Source organism: Balaenoptera ricei, chromosome 5 (assembly GCF_028023285.1).
Source record: "Balaenoptera ricei isolate mBalRic1 chromosome 5, mBalRic1.hap2, whole genome shotgun sequence".
Taxonomy (NCBI): domain Eukaryota; kingdom Metazoa; phylum Chordata; class Mammalia; order Artiodactyla; family Balaenopteridae; genus Balaenoptera; species Balaenoptera ricei.
In genome coordinates this window covers 117,693,492-117,721,384 of record NC_082643.1, presented here as the reverse complement: position 1 = coordinate 117,721,384, position 27,893 = coordinate 117,693,492, and the positions used below count along the sequence as shown (strand labels likewise).

The following is a 27,893-nucleotide window of genomic DNA, read 5'->3' as shown; positions in this document are numbered from 1 at the left end:
TTTCCCCTCCCCAAATATATATACTATATCTCTTTGGCATACCATATCATTTCTTATCTCAGGCATAGGACATAAGTAAATTTCCTTGTTACATTATCTTTTATTGCTCAGGCTTCCTCACCTCCACTGGCCAGTTTTTGCTAGGGAAGAATAAACAGGAGGATTGAATGGGAAGTATAAGTCACTTGATTAACACACACATACACGCACACAAACACAGAGTCAAACATATATCTACAGTGGTGGTAATCTGCATCTATCATTCTTCTAACTCTGAACATATTAATTTTAAATAAATGTCACATTTAAATTTTATTTATTCTTTTGGTTGGCAGATTCTAGTTCCATATGCTTTTTTATTTCCTTTTCACTATTGCATATTAGAATAAACTGTTCTAATATGCAAAACTGACATCTTATACTTTGTACATTCAAAAATAAAAGTCGCATTTTTGATGTCAGAATAGATAAGGATTTAACAAATATTAACTTGGCATGCACTTAGTTTCTTTTCAAATTCCTGATTGAATGCATTCTGAAAATACTAAACAAACCACCAAAGTATGTGGATTAGATTTCTACTTTTGTGGGGTGATGCAAGGGGGAGGTGGGAGTGGGACTGATTCCATGTGTCCTTAAATGGATTTTTGAATCAAATACATGAGCTTGGAGAAGTCTGGGATGGAATATAATAAAGACCGGATAACTTTCTTTGGCAAATTCCAAATCTCTTTCAATATTTATTTTACATATATAATTTAATTTGATTTTTATTTTAAAATTTACTTTATGAACATTTTCAAACATACATAAAAGTAGAGGGTAGACCATAATTGGTTTATATATTTTATACCAAACCTAAGCCTTTTTATCACTGTATTTTATTTCTTTTTAGTAAAATAATAATTCAATGTATTCAAAGGGAACAGAACTTTAAAAAAATTGAAAGGTTTTGGGGGAGCAAATAATTATCTTAAAAATTATGTTTGATAACAGTGTATTAGTAAGTCCCTAGCATGTGGAGTTAATTTTCCTTTAAAGTGAATTTGAAATCACTGGAGAGATTTTTTAAATTGGTTCACTATTTCAAAGGGGAAAATTCAGGCCTACTTATATATTTGGAATCTGAAGAAGTAAAATGTTTGGTAGAAATTTAAAATTTTTAACTCATGGACTTCTGAGATTGTTTTAAATTTTTTTTCCAAAATCTAAGACAAAAACAAATGTTATTTCAACTTATTGTTGATTTCTAAAATTTAAATTACTATGTAGAAAAAATGTTTCAGAACATAAAAATAAAGCGATATAATACTATGTTTAATCATTTAATCTAATATTCTTTTAATCATTATTCAGTTTCTTTAAATTAAAAAATAAAAAAGAAACTCATAAAATATTTGCAGTGTGATGGAATATACAACTCATATTACAAAACACGCTAATTTGATTCTCTATGATATAGTACATCAATAATACACACCTTAAAGTATATGTATCACAGATTATAAACATAACCTATTTTGGTTACTTTCCTAGGGACGCTATTTTGGCAAACTGGGAAATAGAAAATTCCATAATTAGTCTAACACAGTTTTGAGGAGAATGAAGAAAATTTGTATAGGAAGGAATTCACTAAAAATCAGAGTCAAAAATAATGGAAAATTATGTCCATTTGTGGTGAAGCAATTTGGGAAAGCAGTTTTCTTTCTAATTTTTTTTCTTTTTTTCTACTTTTTTTTTCTTTTTAAAAGAAATTGATAAGGGAAATAGAACACTTGACTGTTGGATAAAATGTAATAATCGAAAACAATTTTAATTCTAATTAGAGAAATCAGCCAAATTTAGGAATGTGCTTTGAGAAAAACATGTCAAGATTTTTCTTCTCATCTAGGCTTCTGACCTCTGTTTCATTAAAAAGATCTTAAGATCCTCTTCCCATTTTGTTCTTTCTCCCATAGCTTCTCTCTCACTTTGCTTCTAAGAATGGTGAAAGAGAAATCCTCTCTATTTCGGCTGTTATGCTGAAGAAGGCCAAGTGTCTCCCTGTGACTTCAGAAAAGAATGTTACTAAAGGGAAAAACCTGTAAACTACTATGTATTTGAGACAAAATCATCCCCTCACCTTAGAATTCCAGATACCTAAGTAGATACTTAAAAGCATGTTCCACTGCTCCAAACCCCACACGGATACCTGATTTCCTAATTCTGTATGTATATAATGTCTACCAGCCTTGCAGAAGCAAGTTTTATGGTTTTAAAAAAGGTGGTTTTACCATTTATGGCTTTATGGTTTTACCGTAAGTTTTATGGTTTTACCACTGTACACTAAAACTTTATTTCTTACCTTCTTTTTTTTTTTTTTGAGGTGACTAGTTTGAAAAATGATCTCAATCAGTATTTCTATATAGATGGATATTTTGGCAAAATTAAATAGGGTCTATGTTCTTGAAGACATGAAAAAAATCTACTACATTCTAAGTAGTAAAATCTAGACTGTAAACATCAGGTTATTAATATTTTAGCATATTAACATACTAAATTTATCCTTAATATGTATGTTTCTTATATATCAGCATAGGTATACACGTAAATACTTATATTACTATTTTTGTTTTAGTCATTATATTTCTCCTCTTTTTCAGGTAATGTTTAGAGGACTCTACAGCAACCTTTGGTATTGGACATATTCAAAATCTCTTCAACTTCTACTTTCCTAGTCCACTGTCCTCCAACTTTAACTTGCTTGCAATCCCATCAAACATTTTACATGGTTTGCAATGGTTACATGAACTTGTGGGAAGTAGCATTTGTACCATTTCATACTTTATTTATGATGGCACTTTAGGAAAAGAACTTGGAAAAAGCTTCCAAAGCAGTATTTTAAAAAATGAATCTTGTTGTGAAGCTTCGGAGAAGTTTTCGAACATTGATTGTTCTCTTAGCCACCTTTTGCTTGGTGAGCATTGTCATTTCTGCCTATTTCCTCTACTCTGGCTATAAACAGGAAATGACACTTATGGAAACCACTGCAGCAGCAGAATGTACTGACGTTAAAATCCTACCATATCGGTCAATGGAGCTGAAGACAGTCAAACCTATTGATACATCAAAAACTGATCCTACTGTCCTCCTGTTTGTGGAGAGCCAGTACTCTCAACTTGGTCAAGATATTATCGCTATCTTGGAGTCCAGCCGATTTCAGTTCCATATGGTCATCGCCCCTGGCAAGGGAGACATACCTCCTCTAACAGATAATGGCAAAGGGAAATATATTTTAGTTATTTATGAAAATATTCTGAAGTATGTCAGCATGGACTCATGGAATCGAGAGCTTTTAGAAAAATACTGTGTGGAATACAGTGTTAGTATAATTGGTTTTCATAAAGCCAATGAAAACAGCTCACCAAGTACACAATTAAAAGGTTTTCCATTAAACCTTTTCAATAATCTAGCTCTAAAGGACTGTTTTGTCAACCCTCAGTCTCCTTTGCTGCATATTACCAAAGCCCCCAAGGTTGAGGAAGGCCCTCTTCCTGGGGAAGACTGGACAATTTTCCAGTATAATCATTCAACCTACCAGCCTGTGCTTTTAACTGAATTACAGACAGAAAAATCCCTTTCATCCTTCTCCAGCAAACCACTCTATGCGACGGTGATTCAGGATCTGGGGCTTCATGATGGAATTCAGCGAGTTCTTTTCGGCAACAACTTGAACTTTTGGCTGCACAAGCTCATCTTCATAGATGCCATCTCCTTCTTGTCAGGGAAGAGGCTGACATTGTCTTTGGACAGGTATATCCTTGTGGACATTGATGACATCTTTGTTGGGAAGGAAGGGACAAGGATGAATGTCAAAGATGTGAAGGTAAGAACATTTATAAATCACCTGATTATTTTTCTTTCACTAACTCTGTGGTATTGAGGAAATAGAATTTTGGATATTTTAGACTTCTAATTACTCAAAACTTTAAGATGCAGTAAACTTGAGATAAAATAAGCATTAAAAGTAAAACTTAAACTAAGCCTTAACCATTCCTCACCCACCCCCAAAATGCTTCAGAGGGGCATAGAACTAAAATATCCCAAAGAGTATTTGAGCTTAATCTCCTTGCCTCTTTTAGATTTTGCCCATCCCAGCCAGCCCCCCATAGAACAGCCTCCATTGCTCCACACATGTTGCAGTTTGTAGCAGTAAGACTAATACAGTCATGAAGATCTATCACTGGGCAGATCCTCCTGCCCTACTTGGGTTTGACAATGGTGGTTAAAATATAAGATAGAGAAGCAGCCCAAGACTTTTATATAACAAGTAAGCATAGTGCTTGTCTATATGAAATGTTCATACATTTGTAAATATAGATATGAAAAAAAAAAGTTTTATAGGGGATGTGGTATTGGACTTGACCTCAGGAGCTACCATTACTATCTCTATTATCACGTCATTTTGGGTAACACAGCAGTGTTACTGGTAGCACTTCTAGGCTAAGGTCAGATTGGCTGCGGTATAACAAATTCACCCCGTGATTGCTATCAGATAAAGGAAAAGCCAAATATGTTTTACTAAGGTGGGTAGGTATTCTGAGAATAATTCCCTTTTTTATCATCTTGATTCAAGACTTTCACTTGTGCCTATCTTGTTTTATATATAATTAAATTCTTTCTGTGAACAAGTAATTTTAGCAAACATATAAAAAATATAATAGAACACAGCTTAGAATAATAAAGGAACTAGAGATTGTTAAGATTATGTCATCTTTTTTGTATTTCTGCTATTAGGCTTTTTATCCTCCAAAGATGAAACCTCAATATAACAGCTTTTTTTCCCCATCCTAACACCTTATGACCATTATAATAAAATATTATTAAAACCAGTGAAATAAGTTAACTTTTTAAAAATCTTCAAAATATATGTGGACCAGTGAACTCTGTTTTTAATGAGCCACTGAATGAAGTATCACTTGACTGGGATCCAAATATTTTATTTTGGGTATTGTTGTAAAGGGATTAAGTGATCCCTCTTGAATTCTGTCTAGATTTTTCTTTTTTTTTTACTTATGCTTTTTTGTATTTACTATTCCTTTTAATTAATGTAAATTCTAGTTTTAATTTTAAAATCAAAAACTTAAGGCAAGGTCATGTGCTTCAAATGGTTCTCTGAGTGATTCCTATCCTGAAATCCTGAAAGGAAAAGTTTCCTAATTTTAGTCTAATAAACTGTATGAATTGAAAAAGTTCTTTATAACTCTTAACAAATTTCTCTGCCTCAAATTCAGCTCTATCACTTATTCTCAATAGAAAACAAATAGCTATTCACCACTACTCATCTAATATTCAAGGATTACTGAGGACTTCTTGAGTGACATAACCCCAAACAAAATAACAGAAAACCGAAATTTAACAAAGGCTGGAACAATGCCACACACAGATAAAGAATCAGAAAAGTTGCGTGTGTATATATATAGATATATATAGTGTGTATGTATGTGCATATGTATACTGATTGTATATTCTATACACACACATACACACACACACATGTGCCCATGCTAAGTTAACTGTCACTTTGAAGAAAATACTCTTTTCTGCCACTTTGGGTGTTGTATCTGGTTCTTGCTCAGAACTCTTAACCAAAGAATATCAGAAACTTGACTGGAACTGAAATAACTTGTTGGGTTACTTATAGGTCAATAGGGAATACTGTTTTTCAATATAAAAATTATAGTTCTAGTCTTGGGAATTTGATTTCTCTTTTGACTATTATTTTTTGGATAAATATGATTTTGTGGGAAAGAATCTTGGACTGTGTGTAGAAAAGCTCTGCATACTCCCAGTTCTTCATCCTCATGTTCCTTTTCTGGTGGTGTAAGATTTCTTTATACACTGATAGATGAGGAGAAATCCATCCTCCCTCAAAATCTCCCCAAATTTTCCAGAGCGAGGGTATTGGATAGCTAGTGACATTTTTCTATATTATTCTAAATTAGAGAGTAGAAGTATGCTGTTCCTCAATAGAACAAATTGAGGAAAGCTGGAGGGTTAGGGTTGAAAAACCTTGGTTATGTGCATGATTGGACCTTCCCCAGGCCACTCCTGTGATTAGACTGGGAGCACATAGCTGGGAGCAATCAACAACCAATTCAAACATGGCCTTGACTGCAGCACCACCTCACTCTATGGACAAAACATATACCAGCATATTATTATTTGAGCCAATTTTCTCACTTTGAGGTAGAGATTCTGGGTCATACTGTTAAAGAATTAGTGTTTTTAAGTCACAGCATTTGATGCAGTGAAAAGAATGCAAGTGTTTCAACTGAACTTGAAAGTCCATATTCTTTCCACTACATGGTTCTGCCATATCTAAACTACAATGTATCTAGGTTTTTTTTTTTTGAGATTTGTGTGCTTTATCTTATTTCATCATACCCTCATCTGACCAAAGCCACTGATACAGAAATTAATATGTCCATTTCTAAGGCAAGCAAAATTAAGCTCAGTTTCAGTAACTGTCATCTGACTGTTAATTAAATTTCACTGTGTATCTAGAAATTCAAGATATGAGAGAAATTTAATGTATAGGAACTTGTAGATACAAGTTTATATAAACTTGTAAATACAAACTAATTGTATTTTGAAAGATTGTGAAATATTAGCTATGAATGAAGTCAGAAAATATCGTCATGTTTTGACTTGTTAATATTTCTGTGTGGTCCTCAAGGCAATCATGAAATACTTCCTGTACATCTAAAGCTCTATTAGCAAGATGACCTTCATCACCCTATGGAGGGTGATGTCTTATACACTTGAATTTACTCTTTCTTGGTTTTGAAAGCAACTCTTGTTTTCATCATGGCCTTACTTACGTGTAGGTAATGTTTATTCCCAAAGTGCTATCAGTTGAGTGATAATGCATTTTTTAGAGAAAATTAAGATAATAAAAGGCCATCCTGATTATTAAAAACTTAATTTAAAAAGTCTTCTTGCAGACCACTAACCTGATTTCTATGAACAATGTTTTACCCTCGGTTGTAACACTTGGAATAGTCATAGAAGTTTGATAGAATTGAGAAAATATGTTCTTTTTTTCATAGTTTCCCTAAGATAGAATAAATGTTCTTTCTCGATGGTGAATGTAAGCTTCCACACTGGCAATGAAATCAAATATATTATTGATGCTATAAATAATTCTGGTGCTTTCATCAATTCTGTTGACCTGTCATTATTCTCTCTGTTGGCAACAAGACACCATTATTAGCATTTTATATGTCTTTAGATTTCTTGAAGAAATGCTTCCATTTATTCATTGGACATCTACTCTGTATAAGACTATATTTAAGACATTATCTGCCTGAGAAATCCAGACTTTATTTTAAGGTCCTATGTAATCCAGCTCAATTTACCTTTTCAGCATCTATTCTTACTACTACTCACAATACACTGTTTCTCTTAGGCTAGCCCACTGTCTGTTCCTCTGCGATGGATTGATAGTGTTTATGTTCACCTCTTTTCTCAGCTTCTAAGCCTTCACTAAAATACTTTCCTCGAATCTACTCATATCTCAAAAGCTATCTCAAGTCCAACTTCTTATGAGAAGGCAACAGATGCCCTAATGACCCAAGCTGAAACTGTGTCCTTAAATAATCACTGACCTTAACTGTCACTTATCATCTTCATGTACATGAGTCAACTCCAAAATTAGGTGGTGAAACAGTTTTTTCCCATACATCTAATTATGTCTCAACATATGTAATAAGTAATCTTAGACCTGATTTGAAAATATTATATTGACAATCATTACACTGTTTTTTAACTGTTTGGTGAGTGCAGAACTAATTAGTCTCAGAATTGAACTTACTACTTTAAAAAAGAACAATTTAAGGATAGTTTTGAGTTTTGTCTCAAAACAAGTGATATGTATATTTTGAGTCAGAGGCAAAAATAGGGGGAAAAGAAATCTGTGTTATAAACCTGAAGTCCAAAATAAGTGGCTAGCTCTCTAATTCGTTTGACTCCTTCCCCCACGTAGTGTTTTTAGTGGATCTATACGTAGACTGGTATTAAGGTTTGATCCAGATAAAGCAATTTACCAGTGTCTTAATTTGGATGACTTTATGCAATTATTTGACTCTATATTTCCTGCATTGAAAATCATAGGTTCAAAGATTTATAGTGCAAAAGTAATAAATTGTGCAAATTGAATGACTAAAACAGAGATGTTAAGTTAATAGATATAAAGAAGACAGTTAATAGAGGGTCTTAAAATACAGATAAATGAGTTTTGGTTAGTTCCAATAGCTATTTGAAAACTTCTTAAACAAGGAAATGATATGATGAAAATATTTGAGAAAGGTTTTTTTTATTATTAATGTAAATATCTAAATAAAATTCCAGTTCAAACTTGTAGGAATTACCATGTTTAACAGGAGGCAGATTACTATGAATAGGAAGAAAGAAATCTAGCATAGAAGAAAAGATAAGACACTTGTTATAGATTTGAGTAAGGGTTGGAAGAGAAAAAGAAAGAAATCTCATGTTATTTAAAGAAGTGACCTAAGAAAATAGAAAGTTATTGGTTCTATGAGCATCAACAGAGACGATGAGAGTCTACAATGGCAATTGAAGACTAGTTTTCTAACATTTTACAATTGTAACTGAAACAAGTTGTTATATTTGACAAATTAATAAACATTTTTTAAAGAATCCATGATATCTTAGAGTAAATGGAGTCACAATCAAAAAAAGGAGTCTAAAAGGAAAGGTTGGTATGTGGTAGATGGACTCCAGATTTGATACATTATCAACCAGTATAGAGTCAACAGTGCAGGACAGTCCAGGCAGCAGGAACTGGATGGATGGCCCGTCAGAGTTAATCAAGCAGCATCTGAAAGCTCCTCGGCAGTTTCTAAGCAAGTGAGCCAGCATGCAATCAGCAAGTGTAGCATAAGAGCTAGGCAGTGGCCCGGGCAGATGGGGGTCAGCATTTATTGGGATATTTCACAGCAGAATGAATGGATTAGGTTTGTGAGCATAAGTCTTCTTTCTGAAAAAAAAAAAAAAAAAGGAACAGAAGATAGTGGAAGAGGTGGAATTTGACAACATGGAGTTTGACAGAGAGAACATGACAGAGACCTGGAAGCAGGAACTCAGTCACAACAATAATCCTATAAAGGAGAGAGGACCCATCAGCAAGACTTGTGTGAAACTGCAGCCCTGACACTGACTCAGATTCTTTAGATGTCCAGGGAAGTATTGCATTTAGAACCTCCTTAGGTGCCCAGTTGCAAGAAGTTTATGTACTACTTGAAGACACTCAACTGGTTCAAAAGAAAAAGCAGATACTGTCAAAGACTTATAAGAATGATCTATGTTCTATATAAACATAGAGAGAATTACTGTGTCAATTGAAATGTTTTTTAAATTAATTTATTTTTCAGCTGGGAGATATATTTTTTAAATTTTTTATACAATTTTTAAAAGTTATTTTCCATTTACAGTTATTACAAAATATTGGCTAAGTTCCCCATGTTGTACAATACATCCTGGAGCCGATCTTACACCCAATAGCTTGTGCCACCCACTCCCCCACCCCTATGTTGCCCCTCCTTCCCCTCCCCACTGGTAACCACTAATTTGCTCTCTATATCTGTCTGCTTCTTTTTTGTTATATTCACTAATTTGTTATATATTTTAGATTCCGCATATAAGTGATATCATACAGTATTTGTCTTTCTCTGTCTGACTTATTTCAGTTAGCATAATACCCTCCAAGTCCATCCATGTTGCTGCAAATGGCAAAATTTTGTTCTTTTTTATGTCTGATTAGTTTTCCATTGTGTGTATGTGTATATATATATATATATATATATATATATATATATACCACAGCTTCTTTATCCATTTGTCTGTTCATGGACATTTAGGTTGCTTCCATATCTTGGCAATTGTAAATAATGATGCTGTGAACATTGGGGTGCATTTAAAATGTTTCTTGTAAGTAGAATTTGACTTGACTGGAAAGAGAAGCTACATATAAGTATTTTGGCAGAGTCAATATTGTCCTCAAATATGCTCGGAGGAGGACGGCCACTGTACAGGGTATATTTAATTATAATTATCTTTCTTTCATCTGAAGTCTCAATGTAAATGTCCCAGGTTTTTTCTTTTCTTCTGAATTCTTTCAAGTGGCCATATATTTAACTCTGTCAATGGAAGGAAAAACTATTTTTCCAAAACAATATTCCTTTATGGAAGCAAATAGGGTCTTTCTCCACTTTAAAAAAAAAAGTCAAAATTATATGAAAGTACACTTTTAAATGATAAGAATGAAAAATGTGAGAAAATATACACCAGTAATATCTCTTCCAAACTGGGTATTCAGCTAAAAACATTTACAGTTTATATATTAACTTAATATAATTTAATTCAATGCTCAAATCACTTATTTCTCACCTATGGGCTCTGTATATTATTATTCACTAGAGAGTTTACACAAATATGTGAAATATTCGGTTCTCGATTTCAGTAGTATAGGCAAGACATATTCACAATTATCAACATTACAAGGCAGAATACAATATGTGCCATGACAGCATTACTATGGGCAATGGGAACAAAGAAAGGGAAATGATATTTCTTCTTCTAGTAATTAGGGAGATTTCTTGGAGGAGGTGACATTTGAGTCTTCTGTGATGGTTTGACAGAACACTAGCAAATCAAGATGGTGAAGTAGATTCTTGGCCAGCAGGTCAGCCCAAGCTCAGACTTGGCTGAGACTATCAGGACAAATGTTAAGTTGCTTGTCTTAGTTGGATGATAAAGTAAATAAGAAATAGTAGTGGGACTAAATGCTGAAGATTTGGTTGTGGCCATAATATGGAGCTCTCTGGGTAGAAGGATACCATTTGAATCACTGAAGATTTTAAGCCAGACAGTGACATGATCAGATTTAGGATTGAAGAAAAATATGTTGTTTGAATAAGGAAGATGTTTTTGAGAAGACCTAAAAGAGCCTATTACAATTATATGGGCATAGTAATTATTATACATGTTTTAAAATAGTATTTATTTAGCATATTAGAAGACACTAAGCACTGGGATAATCATTAACAGGCAGTATATCATTTAATATGACAACACTAAGAGGAAATATTTTGTACATTTTCTGAATGAGTAAAATGAGGCGTAGCAATATCGATACTCATCTAGCTAGTAAGTAGCAGAGAAAACCCAGACTATTTGTCCTGAATGTCTAAGCTTTCTTTTAGAATACAGTGCCTTGTGTTCGGGTATCAGTCTGGGCATCTACACTTACTCGTTAACCCCGAACATGTCTGAAAACCTCTCCAATTCTCAGATTGCAAATCTGTAGAACCGATGGAAAACAACACTGTTCTTAGTATTGGGATGAGCCCTGAATGAGATAAGTACTGGAAAGCTTCTAGGACAGAGCCTGGCCTGACAGAGCCAGGACAGAGCTTGGTGGCAGTCATGATGGAAAGGGAGACTGGGAGAGACCATGCAGGATTGACAGGACTTGGAAACATGCTCAGTGAAGGAGCAAAAAGAAAAAAAAAAAGGTGCAGATGCTGCAGTATCATGGGTTTTAGCCTGAGTGTGTCCATAAACATATGCAGAATTGGGCAGAGGAAAAGGTGCTAGGAAGATGAGGAGTTTGGTTTAAGATCTAATGACTTAACATAGGACATCCAGATGTAGGCATTTGAAAAAATAGATCTAGAGTTTCAGACACCATCAGAGGTGGCAATATAGATTTAGAAACCATCAAGCTTAATACTTGCAATCTTAGTTATGATAACTAAAGGGAAGGAATCAAATAAGAAGGAAAACAGGTGGAATGCATCATTTTGGATATCCTGTAATAAACCCAAGGTCATGACAAGTTAGTTTCAGACAGAGAAAAATTGTTTCATGTACCGAGATGTTAGCCATCCCCTCAGGCTCTCATTGGTTATAAGGAAGAAAGCCTAAAACTTCAGTAAGTACCAGCAGTCCTCAAGAAAATTAAATTAAAGGAATGTCTAACTGGGGACACACTGTGTTCATGCAGCAGAGAAGGCACAATCTTTCATCTGGAATTTGGCATTTTGAATTTTTTTCCATCTTATTTATGACCCTTTGATTAACAAGAATTGCAGTAGGACCCCCTCCTAACATGACTGTGAGAGGTACCAAATGACTCTATGTTATAAATATTTCTGAAATTTGTAATGATATATAGGGGTTAAGTATTAAGTGAACAAAGAAGCTAAATCTTAATTTTTAGTTACTGTGCCCAGAAATTATATTCTACTCAGAGCATTTTACTTAGTTTTTATGTATTTATTTTCTTGATGACATCAGTTATTGTGAACATGTCCATTTTTTGTTAGAAACAAGGAGTTTAGAGGCATACTTTCATTTATACCTGTCTTCTGCATATTAATCAATTATTATTCTTTAAAAAGCATATTTTAAAACAAGACCTGTTGCCAAGTAAGGATTTTCTGCTCAGGACAATTTTTAAAGCTTTTTATGTACAAACTAGATTTTAATTTAGGATTAGACATTCCCTGAATTCATTTGCACTCAGAACAGGCTAAATAGTAATGGACCTAACACTAACTTGAGTGCTCGCTTTGTTAGTTCACAGTGTAAGATAATTACTGAGCAGAGAGCAAGCTCTTGATACACCAGGGGAAGAACACAAAGTCCATGCTGCTCCATTTTGCTACTCAAGGTGTAGCAGTTGTCTCCATGGGAAAGAGAAGATACTAGAAAATATTTTGGTAAGAGCAGCCAAGCTGGCCACTTCCCAGCAAGGAGGAAAACAACCCCTATTAGAGCCTTTAAATCTCATGGTTAATGCCTTAAAAGCCCTGGGGATATTTTCTGATTGGGTTTGTCATTCTCTGTGATTATATAAATAGTGATTAATTAATTAGCCAATTAGTTAGCTCAGATTATTATAAGGCTCTTCAGCTAAGGCCAGCTAAGTGTTGTTGTTAATGATAATCATCAAAATATGCTACAAAATTGTTTCATATCTGAAGAATGACTGAAGAGAAAAACAAAATAAAAACTTGCTCCTTTTATACTCCCTGTAGAAATACAGTGTGTTCTGAAATATATTAAATTATCATGGAGAAAAGCACCTTGATTATAGAATCTTGTGGCAGGTAGAATATATTATTATTATTATTCAATAACAGATTAAACTGTTAAAGCAGTCATAGACATTGCATTTTGTTTTCATTCAGCCCTTCATTTTTTTATGTCTATCCTGAGCTTTGCTCTCTAGCTCTTTGCTGGGATTGATAATTTCCACCCACTACTCTACTTCTTTTTTTTTTAATTGAAATATAGTTGACATATAATATTATGTTAGTTTCAGGTGTACTACATAGCGATTTGATATTTGCTTACTTAATGAAATGATCACCACTGTAAGTCTAGTCACCATCATCAAAGTTATTATAATATTATTGACCATATTTCCTATGCTGTATATTATATCGCTGTGGCTTATTTATTTAATCACTGGAGGTTTGTACCTCTTTAATTGCTTTACCTATGTCGACCAACCACCCACTCCACTCTCTTCTGGGAACCACCAGTTTGTTCTCTATAGATATGAGTCTGTTTTCATTCTGTTTCTTTGTTTTGTTTTTTAAGGTTCCACATATAAGTGAGAACATGCAGTATTTGCCTTTCTCTGTCTGATTTATCTCACTTAGCATGATACCCTCTAGATCCATTCCTGTCTTCACAGATGGCAAGATTTCAGTCTTTGTGGCTGAGTAATATTCCATTGTACACATATACCACATATTCTTTATCCATTCATCTATCGATGGACAGAAGTGGCTTCCATATCTTGGCTACCATAAATAATGCTGTAATGAACACTGGGGTGCATAAATCTTTTGGAATTAGTGCTTTTGTTTTCTTCAGATAAATACCCAGATGTGAAATTGCCAGACATATAATAGTTCTATTTTCAATTTTTTTAGAAACCCCCGTACTGTTTTCCATAATGGATGCATCAATTTACAGTCTCTCCAACAGTGGATGAGGACTCCCTTTTCTCCACATCCTCACCAACACTTGTTATTTGTTGTTGTTTTGTTGATAGTCATTCTGACAGATGTGAGGTGGTATCTCATTGTGGTTTTGATTTACATTTACCTGATGATTAGTGATGTTGAGCATCTTCTCATGTGTCTGTTGGCCATCTGTATGTCTTTTTTGAAAAAATGTCTATATCTTCTGACCATTTTTTAATCAGATTTTATGGTTTTTTTTGATGTTGAGTTGTGAGAGTTTTGTGTATTTTGAATATTAACCCTTATCAGATATATCATTTACAAATGTCTTCTCGCATTCAGTAGACTGCCTTCTCATTTTGTTGATGGCTTTCTTCCCTGTACAAAAACTTTTTAGTTTGATGTAGTCTTATTTGTTTATTTTTGCTTTATTTCCTTTGCCTGAGGAGATAAATCCAAAAATATATTGCCAAGATTGATGTCAAAGAGGATACTGCCTATGTTTTCTTCCAGGAGTTTTATGGTTTCCAGTCTTACATTTAAGTCTTTAATCCATTTTGAGTTTATTTTTGTATATGGTGTGAGGAAATGTTCTAATTTCATTCTTTTACATGTAGCTATTCAGTTTTCTGATCACCATTTATTGAACAGGTTATCTTTTCCCCATTGTATATTCTTGCCTCCTTTGTTGTAGATTAGTTAACTATAGAAATGTAGAGTTTATTTCTGGGCTGTCTGTCCTGTTCCATTGATCTATGCATCTGTTTTTGTGCCAGTGCCATACTGTTTTGATTACTGTAGCTTTGTAGTATAGTCTGAAGTCAGGGCCTGTGATTCCTCCAGCCTTGTGTGGTTATCCTCCCATTTGTGGGGTGCCACCCAGAGTTGTGGATCCTAACTATACTGCATCTCTGTCCTACCACCCATCTCATTGTGGCTCTTTATATCTTTAGTTGTTGAAATATTTTTTTCTGTTAGTCTCCAGGTCATTCTCATAGATAGTTGCTCTGTAAATAGTTGTAATTTTGGTCTGCCCATGATAGGAGATGAGTTCAGAGTCTCGTTTTGAATTCAGAGCCATTTTAGCCTCTTTTTTTTTTTTTTTCAAATAAATCAGGTATTCCTCTGATGTGTCTCTTAATTACTATAATATTGAAATACTTTATACATTCTAAAGAGGGTATGTATGGACTATCTATAATTAAAGCATGATAATAAGAACAGCCTTGTACACACCACTTAGCTTAGGATATAGAATGTTACCAGCACCTTTTGAGTCACATACTACTTTTTCCACTGGAGAGGTAACTAGCTATTATACATATTCTCTGCAGTTTTTTCCCTTACTTTTATACCCGATATTCATCCACATTGATGCTTATCTCTAGTTCACTAAACTTAATTTCTTTGTAGTGTTTGTTCTCTCCAGTGTTGGTATTTTCAGACTTTTAAATTTTTTGGCTATTTGATGGGCCTAAAATTGTATATGAGTTATTATTAGCATTTTTTCTGTTTATTTATGAGGTTGAATAGCTTTTCTTATACTTACTGACCATTATATTTTTTCAAGTTTTTAAAAAACTTTTAATTGACCTGAAAGTAAGTTGTAAAATATCACATTTCATCTTAAATACCTCAGCATTGACTTCACACTCACTATTACTTTTCCAACATTAACCTCATTTCACATATAAGTAGAAATGTTCATAACTTTTGAACTATATCACATATTATAAATAGAGCAATAGTCCAAAATCTTTTTCAACGTACTAAATTAGAAATAACTTAAAATACTAATTTAAATGATAAAATTTGCTTACTTTATTTACGTGTTATAGTTTGCCTAATTTGTTTAATTATTTTAAGGAATCCTCACTCTTATAAATGCTGCATTCAACCTACAGTTAAAGAAAAAGTAATTTTTTTTGTGTCTCTGGAGAAATATTCATATGAAATACTGCTGCTAGAAAAAATGTATCATTTCTTATTACACAAACTCCCAAATATATACCAGCCTCCCAAACAATATTTAATAATACATAAGATGGGCCCTCACAATTTGCTCCATCTTAGTCCCCACATTCAAGACATAAATTTTAAACTATAAGCTATGTTTCAAATATTAAATTTCTATCCTATTTGAATATTTTAAATGAAATTTTAGTTTTTGTTGCATAACTACAATTTAAATTCTGTTTTTAAATTTCTTAGACTGCTGGTAATTGTTTACTTGATTGAAACTTTTTGATGATTAAAGAAGACTACCTCCTTGACCTCTCAAAATAAAAACACACTTTGTATTTTCACAGTGAAAAGGAAGTTATAGTAATTTACAGGAAATACAGTAAATTGCTCTCTCTTTCAAAAAGTTTTACTAAATTGAGACATAAGAATGTCCCTGCTGACAGATGTTCATCTTAAGGCCAATGAACCTTGTTGAACATTTTTTTTTCAAATGGCACAAATGAAAAAAGACCTAGCAAATTTTGCAGAATGAAGTAGGAACACATTGATTGACAACGTGTAACAATACTCTGGAGTATAAATGAATTTCATTTGAGTGATTTATGTACCAAAATAGCCATTGTTACCATATTGTATTTGTCACTTACTACATAGAATATAAACAATACAGGAAATAAGGGGGAGATAGAAAAGAAAACATCTGAGGGAAGACAAGAGCTCTTGAAATAACAGGATTTTATTTTATTTTTTTTCATCTTTATTGGAGTATAATTGCTTTACAATGTTGTGTTAGTTTCTGCTGTACAACAAAGTGAATCAGCTATATGTATACATATATCTCCATATCCCCTCCATCTTGAGCCTCCCTCCCACCCTCCCTATCCCACCCCTCTAGTTCATCACAAAGCATCGAGCTGATCTCCCTGTGCTATGCAAGCAGCTTCCCACTAGCCATCCATTTTACATTTGGTAGTGTATATATGTCAATGCTACTCACTCACTTCATCCCAGCTTCCCTTTCCCCCACCATGTCCTCATGTCAGTTCTTTATGTCTGTGTCTTTATTCCTGCCCTGCCACTAGGTTCATCAGTACCGTTTTTTTAGATTCTGTATATATGCATTAGCATACGTATTTGTTTTTGTCTTTCTGACTTACTTTACTCTGTATGACAGACTATAGGTCAATCCACCTCACTACAAATAACTCAATTTTGTTCCTTTTTATGGCTGAGTAATATTCCAATGTATATATGTGCCACATCTTCTTTATCCATTCATCTGTTGATGGACGTTTAGGTTGCTTCCATATCCTGGCTATTGTAAATAGTGCTGCAGTGAACATTGTGGTACATGTATCTTTTTGAATTATGGTTTTCTCAGGGTATATGCCCAGTCGTGGGATTGCTGAGTCATATGGTAGTTCTATTTTTACTTTTTTAAGGAACCACCATACAGTTCTCCATAGTGGCTGTATCAATTTACATTCCCACCAACAGGGCAATAGGGTTCCCTTTTCTCCACACCCTCTCCAGCATTTACTGTTTCTAGATTTTTTGATGATGGCCGTTCTAACCGGTGTGAGGTGATACCTCATTGTGGTTTTGATTTGCATTTCTCTAATGGTTAGTGATGTTGAACATCTTTTCATGTGTTGGTTGGCCATCTGTATGTCTTCTTTGGAGAAATGTCTATTTAGGTATTCTGCCCATTTTTGGATTGGGTTGTTTGTTTTTTAGATATTGAGCTGCATGAGCTGCTTATATATTTTGGAGATTAATCCTTTGTCCGTTGCTTCATTTGCAAATATTTTCTCCCATTCTGAGGGTTGTCTTTTCATCTTATTTATGGTTTCCTTTGCTGTGCAAAAGCTTGTAAGTTTCACTAGGTCCCATTTGTTTATTTTTGTTTTTATTTCCATTACTCTAGGAGGTGGGTCGAAAAGGATCTTGCTGTGATTTATGTCATAGAGTGTTCTGCCTATGTTTTCCTCTAAGGGTTTTATAGTGTCTGGCCTTACATTTAGGTCTTTAATCCATTTTGATTTTATTTTTGTGTATGGTATTAGGAAGTGTTCTAATTTCATTCTTCTACATGTAGCTGTCCAGTTTTCCCAGCACCACTTATTAAAGAGGCTGTCTTTTCTCCATTGTATATTCTTGCCTCCTTTATCAAAGATAAGGTGATCATATGTGTGTGGGTTTATCTCTGGGCTTTCTATCCTATTCCATTGATCTATATTTCTGTTTCTGTGCCAGTACCATACTGTCTTGATTACTGTAGCTTTATAGTATAGTCTGAAGTCAGGAAGCCTGATTCCTGCAGCTCCGTTTTTCTTTCTCAAGATTGCTTTGGCTATTCGGGGTCTTTTGTGTTTCCATACAAATTGTAACATTTTTTGTTTTAGTTCTGTGAAAAATGCCTTTGGTAATTTGATAGGGATTGCATTGAATCCATAGTTTGCTCTGGATGGTATAGTCATTTTCACAATGTTGATTCTTCCAATCCAAAAACATGGTATATCTCTCCATCTGTTTGTATCGTCTTTGATTTCTTTCATCATTGTCTTATAGTTTTCTGCATACAGGTCTTTTGCCTCCTTAGGTAGGTTTATTCCTAGGCATCTTATTCTTTTTGTTGCAATGGTAAATGGGAGTGTTTCCTTAATTTCTCTTTCTGATTTTTCATTGTTAGTGTATAGGAATGCAAGGGATTTCTGTGCATTAATTTTGTATCCTGCTACTTTACCAAATTCATTGATTAGCTTTAGTAGTTTTCTGGTGGCATCTTTAGGATTTTCTATGTATAGTATCATGTCGTGTCCAAACAGTGACAGTTTTACTTCTCTTTTCCAATTTGTATTCCTTTTATTTCTTCTCTGATTGCCATGGCTAAAACTTCCATTTTTAGAGTTTTAATGGGAATAACTCAAGTTAAGACAGGCCAAGTAGCTCCTATACCAAAGCTTTAGAGAGAGCTTACCTAGTAAGATTAGGTGAGTTCCAGGTACACTATTATAAAAGTTTTAAGATTTCTTGTGACTGCTCCTTATGTGCCTTTGTAGAATGTTTTTCTTAGTTACTACGAGTTAAAAATCTTAGAAAACTTTGAAATGTTTGTGACTAATTTTAGGGGTTAGTAGAAAGTAGAATAACTGTATGAATGCACTTTTATTTAAAGAAAGAAATTTGGATGAAACACAAGGTAGTGGTAGATTAGAAAAAGTGGGTTAAGAGAGAAATGTTCTATATAAAATTTTTCTTTAGAAGAGTTTTATAAGGAAAAATCATTGAATTCTCTAGGTTAATAATGTCTACAGCTTTGACATTCTTCTATGGCTGTCCTTGGTCTCTGCACATCTGTGCTTGTTCTCAGCTCATTGGAAAACCAAATGCATCTCTTTGTAATTCTCACTGTAAAATATTACATCCATGTATGGTCACATGTGTACCATATGGAACCCCTTCCCTAATGAAGGTAATATAAGGCATGATGAAATGAAACACTATGGATGTCCACAGGTATGTGGTTAGGGTTCTCTGAGCAAAGAGACAAAATGCAACTTTGCTTATTCCCTAATATTATATTGCTCATTCCATACCCAGCTTAATATCCCTTCCAATATCTCTTCACTTTAGTTATGATCAGTTCTCACTGTACTTATTGTTATAATCAGGAGAAGTCAATTGATTTTTTTTTTCTTTTTCTTATTTTGGTTGTTGGGGATGGAGTTATACTTTGGACAGTTCTCTTCATCATACTAAGGTTTTAATAATTTTCTGTTCAGTGCTATATGCTAATAGGAAAGAATATACGTTCTTGGTTCTTGGTCTCAATAAATTCAATTTTGAGTGTGTGTGTGTGTGTGTGTGTGCCCGTGCATTTGCACATGTTAGAACTTTGCACAGTGCCAGCTACTCATCTGTTCTGACTCTTTGAAACCATTTTTTAAAATAAAAAACACAATTAATTTTTGCTACCTGCTAAGTTTATATAATTTAATTCTAAGCCTTTTTTACTGCTCTACTTAAGAAAAAATGTTTGGAGTTCCTGTGGAGTACAATTTCACTTTGTACTACTGAAAAAAGGGAATTAAAAGAGATCTTGAAATTGAAACTGTTTCAGAATATGCTACATTTAAACATTGCTGTATTTACTTCAAAGCAGAAGAAATCGGTTCAAAGCTGTGTGTTCTGCTGTAGAAAAGCACATCTCGATTTCCATGTCTTAAAATGTAAAAAAAGGGAAGAAAAGAAAAGAAAAGAAAAAAATAGGCGGTGTGCATTGGCAGGGGTAAAGTTAAACTATGTTTTAAAATCTCAGAACAAAGTAATAAAATTTAACAGGAAAACGAAAAGAATTGTTTCCTATATTGGAAACCAAAACATAGAAAAGGCACGTATATGACTAGGATAACTAGCTCATCCAAACTTAAAAAGCAGTTTTATAGTGCTTAGCTTGAAAACCGTTGTTATAGCAACAAGCCCACCACAAAAAAATTATCAAATAAACTTTTTCCATCTGCAATAGTATTACTGACGTTACTTTGCTATTCAAATGCAAGTAAAAGAATAAGCAATTAGGGCAATAATACAGTTTAATATCATTAACATCATTCAAACAGTTAAAAAAGTCCTGTTCATCAGGACAGTAATGGCTCAGGTGAATCGACAGCTCTGAAAAGATACAAGTATCATTTCCTATGCACAGAAAGGAGAAAAAAAAAAAAAGTGGGAAGGGGTCCCTCTATATATATTTATTTATATACAAATGCAAACGTGTATACATATATACATATATAGAGAGAAAACACGTCTGTGTGTATATATATATATTCCTATAAAAGACATCAGGCATCTAGATAAACACACATCTGAACCCTGCCCATTTCTAATGTGAGTGTGTGCATGCACTCAAGTGTGTGTATATATGCAGAAAATTTCTAGTCACAAAAAACAAAGGTGTATCTGTGTATCCAAGTCATTCATTCAAGCACTGTGGGTAAATTGATATGTTTATTAAGTCAGCCAAAATAATAGCCTTGCAGGACTAAACTGAAATATTTAAACAGTTTATGCTAAATGTAAACTGCATACCTATATGCATCTGTTTTCAGAAACAAAACATGAGTGGATTTCGAAATTTTGAAATTTCTGCCAGGTGTCTTATAATTTAAGCATAGTTTTAGCATATTTACTGTGATTGGATCACCTGACTGAAAGAGAAATGAAATAATAGGAATGCCATAGTAAAGAATGGAATTGACGTGTTAGAATGGACATTTCAAAACAAAGCAATAGGTAAAACAACAATAATAAAAAATAATTTTTATTACTACTGACTCTATGCAAAGCATTATTCTTAGTGTTCTATGGATTTTAATTCAAATCCTCAAAACAATCTAAGTCATGAGTGCTTCTAGTAATCTATTTTACAGAAGAAGCAACAGAGATGCTTTGAGTTTAAAAATTTGTTCAAAGTTACATAACCAGAAGGTAGGAAGGTTGTTATTTGAATTCTGGAAGTCTTAATTCCTACCAAATATACTATAATGCCTCTTAATATTGACTTTTGATCTTGAATTTTTCCATTGATCATTACATTTGCAGAGTGTTTGCTTTTCCCTATATATTTTTATTTGAACAAATATTTTGTAATTTGACTGTCTTCATTAGAAGATGTAACCCTAATAAATGAAAATTTAAGATAGGAATCATAATTCATAATTTGTTCCTTTGCCAAGCTCATCTAATACCTTTATATTTTTTAACATAAGATAGTGAAGATTAACTTAAAAATTATTAGATATTATGTATCTATTAAATTCTTCCATTATGAGCATTCAATTTTGATAAATCATCCAAATGCATGTATTAAATATGCATATGTGTTTGTATATTTAATCACATTCATAAAAGTGATTATTCCCCAAAGATCTGAAAATTTGTCTCCTTATAGCTAGTCTGTTCAGTTCTTACCATGTAATACTGGAAGGAAGAAAAGCTTTTTAGAAATGTATTTTATTTATCTCAAGCCTATTTTCTAATGCTACATATATATTACTATTAATGGTTTGCTTGTTGTTGGCTATATCTTTACTTTAGTGAGTAAATTAATAAAAGTGCTTTGTTTAAACATCAGATATACAGAATGAATCTAAGAGTCTTGAAAACATATTTTAATGAAATACATTAGATGAAGTTGTAAGAGTTGTTTAATTATTTTAAAGTAATTTTTCAGTATTTTAAATCTCCATTCACTGTATTGCTGCAAATTTGATTTTTTAAAATGGTGTTGGAAGTTAAGGAGTTTGTAGGAAAACAGGAGCTTTACACCCTGGTTCTTCCATCTTAAGAATTTTGGTCTTATTAACTATTATCCCACTACAAATACCAGGATATGAAGTGAAAGGTTGAAAACATTTTTATATGTTTAGTTGTGTATGAATTGATCTGTATGCACAGAAGGTCATAGATGATAAGGAATACAGATTATTTTAAAATATCAGGATATTTGTATTTTTGTTTTTTATTTGGTTGTAAAAAAACAAAAAGTCCAAATTTTTAAATGGAAACTGCAGTATATTTTTTAACCTCTCAACTGAAACTGCTTCTTCTTCTTTTATGTGGGTTTATAATGTCCTTATAGAAATCTGGATTTTCATTAAATAAGAACTGAACATTATTTTAACTAATCAAGAATGTGTAAGAGATGTGTGTGGGTTTGTGTGATGTGTGTGTGTGTGTGTGTGTTTGTGCGCGCGTGTCCTCTCAGTCTTAGAGCACTTGGAAACTATTTAACTTCTTTTAGAATATGGACAGGACATATTAGCTCCATAAAGCAAGTTTCTCATAGTCTTGTTAAATGTGATCAATCAGTAAGTCAACCTCTTTATGTTTACCTTAGAATTTTTGTCTATATCAAAATATGAAATACTATATTCTAATATTCAGTTATAAATGTTGGTAATAATATACAAATATGTCAAAACTATCTGATGTCTGTCAATAACTGGCAGTCATAGAGTTAACATTATTTAAGAGATGGTACTCTATATAGAACTGGATTAGCCATGGGTGAGATTCAAGAGAAGCTGAATTCAATCAATAAAATGTATTAATGAAATTCCTACTGCAATAAAAGTACAGTTTTATATGATTAGGGCTAGAACACAGGAATAGCTTCTGGAAATTTTGGATAAGATCAATGGTCTGCTAGAGGAAACACATACATGCAAATAATTTCAATGTATTATATAAAATGACAAAAGCAAGATATAAATAAAAGATGAATTGTAGCTACTAGAATGCTGAATTGTGATGAAGGTAACCAGAAAAAAATTTATGGAGAAGGTGGTATTTGAACCAGACCATCAGTGATTTAAGGGAATGCCAGCAACCAGTGAATAGGCCAGACAAAAAGAATCCCTCAGAAAAATTCTGAGATGGGAAGGTACAATATTTGTCTGGTGAGCTGGATCTTGTAGTTGTGTAGAAAATATGAAAGGGAGACTAAAAAGTTATTTTAGTATTATTTTATATAGTGACACAAAGGACACAATGAGTTTAGGTTTCATTCTGCAGCAAATGAAGAACCATTGGATGTTTTGTTGTTTTGTTTTTTTTATGTTTCAAGAAGGACCAATCGAAGTTCTGACTTAGAAAAATAACAGTGTAGGATGGGTGGGAGGACTTGAGGCAGGAGAGAAACCCTCAGAGACACCGCACAGGGAATTGTGGCAATAAATCACACGGACAATAATAAGACCTGAACTAACACTGTGTCAGTGGAACTAGACAGGAGAGGATGGATACAGAAGACATTCCACAGATAAAAATTTACTACTTTAGAAGGGTAACAGGGGTCAGCATCTCTAAGGAATAGAAGAAAAGAAACATTTAAAAATCATTCTAAGGATTGATCTAAAGTCATTTAAATTCTGGTTATGCCATGGAGAGAGAGAAAAACCTCAGCATGTATTTTGGGGGCACGGTTAGGAAAAGAGCTGACGTAATAAGCAAGATATCCAATTATGAATTAGGAAACATACTAATGTTTATAAAATTAAAAGGCAGTGAAATGTTGAAAAAAGTTAGGTAAGTTTCATGAAGATGCTGAGTATTGATCAAGGAAAGGAGAAAGAAGAGAAAGTGCTCTCTGTGGAAATTCAATAGGGAAGGAGGGTTAAGGAATGATTTCGAAGTCCTTATGGGGAAGCATTAAAAGTCACAAATGAAATTAGCCATAGTAAACCATGTCTTTAAGTACATTCGGATTTGCTCACACAGACCTAAGGAAGGGAGTCACGGGGGTTTGACAGGACAGTCTTTCAAGGAGAGTTGTGGTATATCGAAGCAGGAAATTATATCCTCCGTGGAATTATATCCTGAGATGGATTCAAGTAAGAAAACAAGGAGAAGTGCTGTTTCACTGAGGTGTTGGTGATTACGTCAGAGTGACCACGTCAGAACTGGGAGGAGGAGATAAACCTGAGATATTTGGTGGACAAGTCTACTGAAGTTGGTGAATTGAATCTACAGAACAAAGAGAGGGGAACCATGAGTATCACTTCAAGTTTCCATCGTGAAACTAGGAAGTGAGGAGGCGGTAGTTCCTACGACACAAAAAGGCCGTTGGAGGAAAACACAATTTGAGAAGATTTCGATTTAAGCAAGAAGACCTGGTGAAAAAAAAAATCTAAAGAAAATATTTGTATAAGTTTGGAAACATATAAGTTAACAAAAAGGAAAAAATAAATAAAAAAGGTTTAGAAAAGCATCTCATGATGACCTTCCTATTATTTATTAATAATGTGAAAAATTATATTTTGAGTATATACATTGTGATGGGTATTTTATATTTCCTCTAATCTCACTAATTTTAAAGTGGTTATCATTATACTTAGATTGTTCTGAGGATTTGTGTTAAAATCTGTAGAACACCAAGAATAATGCTTTTTTGCACAGAGTAGGAAGTAAATATTGAGTGATTTATTTAAAGCCACACAGTGAGTGACACAGAAGCAGAACTGAGCATTCTGTCTCTACATCCTTATTCCCTACACATTGCCGTATTTCCCTTGACTTTCCATGTAGACAGAGCACTTATTTATAACAGATTTTGATGGAGGCTTCTGGTTACAAAGGAGACTATACACAATAACAAGAGTTAAAATTCAATACTGCACATCCAAGTTTTAAAAATCCTTTAGCCATATCCATATCTGACATTAATTTCTGGCTATTTTTCTGCTAGTTCCTCACAGATCACTATATTGCTAAGACTCTTTCTTCTTCCCCCTCCTCCCTCTTTCCTTCTTCACCTCCCTTCTCCTTTCTCTCTGCCTTCTCATCCCCCTCCTCCTCCTTCCCTCTTTTTTCTCCTCCTCTTCCTCTGCTTCTCTTTCTCTTTCCTTCTTTCAGTTGCTTAATGTTCACCCAAAATTGCCAAATTGATGTAATCTTTTATCAAGAACAACTTAAACAATTCTTTGTTTAGTTACTTCTTCTTCCCTTCCAGTCTATGCCCTTTCACAGGCTGAGGTTGCTGGACAATTGTACCTCCATTAATACATTTGCTAACCAAGGACAACTCACTCCAGAGAAAGCAATCTCTCTTTCTTAGAAGCAGAAGAAGCATCAGCCTCTGAGATTATGTACTGCTGATTTACTTACATATATGTCACCTTGGTTGAAGTAACTACAATGCGGTATATAAATACTCTTCCTATTTAGCAATATATTAACACAAAATATCAATTCTTACACTGACAACCTCTTCATTTGGCAATACATATTCATATACACTGAATATACTGAGCCCTTCCTATTAGGCAACGTATCATCTGCTATAATATATTTGTCTGATGCTTTTCAACTTTGTATTTGTCTCAGACTTAGATGACCAACAGGCCATGATACATAGTTCACCAAACCACTGACATGACAATGTAATTTGGCCTGATCATTATTAATAATAGCAGCTTCAAGAATGATAGCTTACCATATTTGAGTCCAGATGTTAAGTCTAAACTAATACTTGATGTGGTCATATTTATGATACATTTTCTTTCAAGTTTTTTTTTTTTAAGACTCTTCTTTATGAACAAGTGTGTGTGGAGGGGGAGAGAAAAAAGACTAAATACAAGTAGTAAACTAGGAGTATTAAATTAAAACCATTTAAAGAATTTGTAACTACACCTATACTAATATGGAAAAGTAAGACATTTCTATTTTTATTTCTGTTAAAGTCTTTAGGGAAATAAATGCTGCCTGAAATACATGATCTGTGGGAAGTAACAATTCCAGTTAAATTGACATTTTAATTTCTAAAGGTAACTTTACTATAAATATGTGTGTATGGGAATATGCATAAGAATATGAAAACTGAAGAAAAAAATACAAAAAAAAGCAGAAAAATAACTCAAAATGGTGCTACTTTTTCTTATTGGAATTTGTTGTTGCTATTTATTGTTGTTATTAGGACTTACTACAGCTTAGCTTTCAAAATTGAAAACTCTGATGAAAAACATCCAGAGACATGAAGGATTTCTTTTTCTGTAATTTAAATTTCTTAAAAGAAGAGCAATTAGTCTTTGGAAATAAAGAAATTGTGTTAATGTTAAGATCCAGAGTCTTCAAAGTCTATAAACTGTGCTTAAATCATAGTATAAATATTTATTCACTGAGCATGTCCAGAAATATAGTGAAGAACTTGGTTTTATGGTGAAACAACAATTTCTAATAAAAGTTGTATGGCACATTGTGAAAGCGGCATTCTATCATAGACTGGGTAGAGGGAATCTGATTCTAAGTTTATTTCCTATGGCCAATGAAATGGCCTTTCAGAATGCTTTATGAAACTACAAATCATTTGAGCTGCTCCCTGGTTGAGAAACTTAAATTAAACTGGAAAGAAAGTCCAAGACATATCAAGAGGCTTTTGAAACTGAGTTAACTCTGTCAACATCACCATCACCCTATCAAGATTACAACTAATTTAGAAACCTATAGGGGGTGCTTTATTCTTTTAAAAAGGTATATGCTAAACTATAATTTTAATGCACTTTACTATTATTAGCCATGTCCCAGTCAGTGTTTTTCAGATTTGAATGTTTTACAGGTCCCTTTTAAAGAGAAACAATTATAAACAGCAGTGATAATTTAAAACATTTTTATATTACAACAAATATTTGTTAATATTAAACTATATATAAACTTGGAGTTTGTATTCAATTATAACCCCCCCAATCCACAATTTATATAAAAACAACATTAACCAATGGTCAGTACTAAAATTAACAACATTAATTTAATGTGATGGAAGATGTTATTGCTTAAATATTTCTCACAATGTGAGCAACCTGGGCGGTGTGAATATGGTACCATCTGCTGTGCAGAGACTCATGACAGTTCAGCTTGCTCAAACTTTTTCTTGGCATCAAGGATTCATTTGTACATCCTCTTGGCCTTTGCTTCGTGCTCTCCTACCACCCACTTATTAATTATCCCTGTGTCATTTCTCATTAACTTACAGAGGCAAGTAAGTATTACTTTGCACAAATTACATTAAAATAGAGACTCAAATTAGGCGTTAATATCACCTGTACTAGGCCATAAGTTGGAAAGTTAAGCACAACCACAAAATCTGTTTGGACTCAAGAACTGAAATGAATGACAAGTTAAATTCAGATTAAGCTTGTTTTCATTTTGGTTTATTTCCAAATTAAAAAAAAAAAACAGTAAAAGGATTTATACAAGTCAGTAACACAGGCGTAGAAATATAGCTATCTGTTTATTCATGGGTGAATGTGGACTTTACAATGGATGACATAACTGTAATGGAACAAGGAGGCTTCCAAGTCAAAGGTGATCTGAGTTTTGGGTTTT

The 27,893-nt window shown here is 33.4% G+C and overlaps 1 protein-coding gene across 5 annotated transcripts in view; it reads left to right on the top strand.

The window, feature by feature from the left end:
- The window catches only part of LOC132366631 (bifunctional heparan sulfate N-deacetylase/N-sulfotransferase 4), an 843,093-nt gene that overhangs the window by 596,756 nt on the left and 218,444 nt on the right, over positions 1-27,893 (top strand). For all 5 annotated transcript variants that reach the window (XM_059924230.1, XM_059924226.1, XM_059924229.1 and 2 more), the window contains one exon: positions 2,643-3,865. In XM_059924230.1, the coding sequence (XP_059780213.1) occupies positions 2,888-3,865 (978 nt within the window). In that variant the 5' untranslated portion in view covers positions 2,643-2,887. The remainder of the gene's footprint in view (positions 1-2,642; positions 3,866-27,893) is intronic.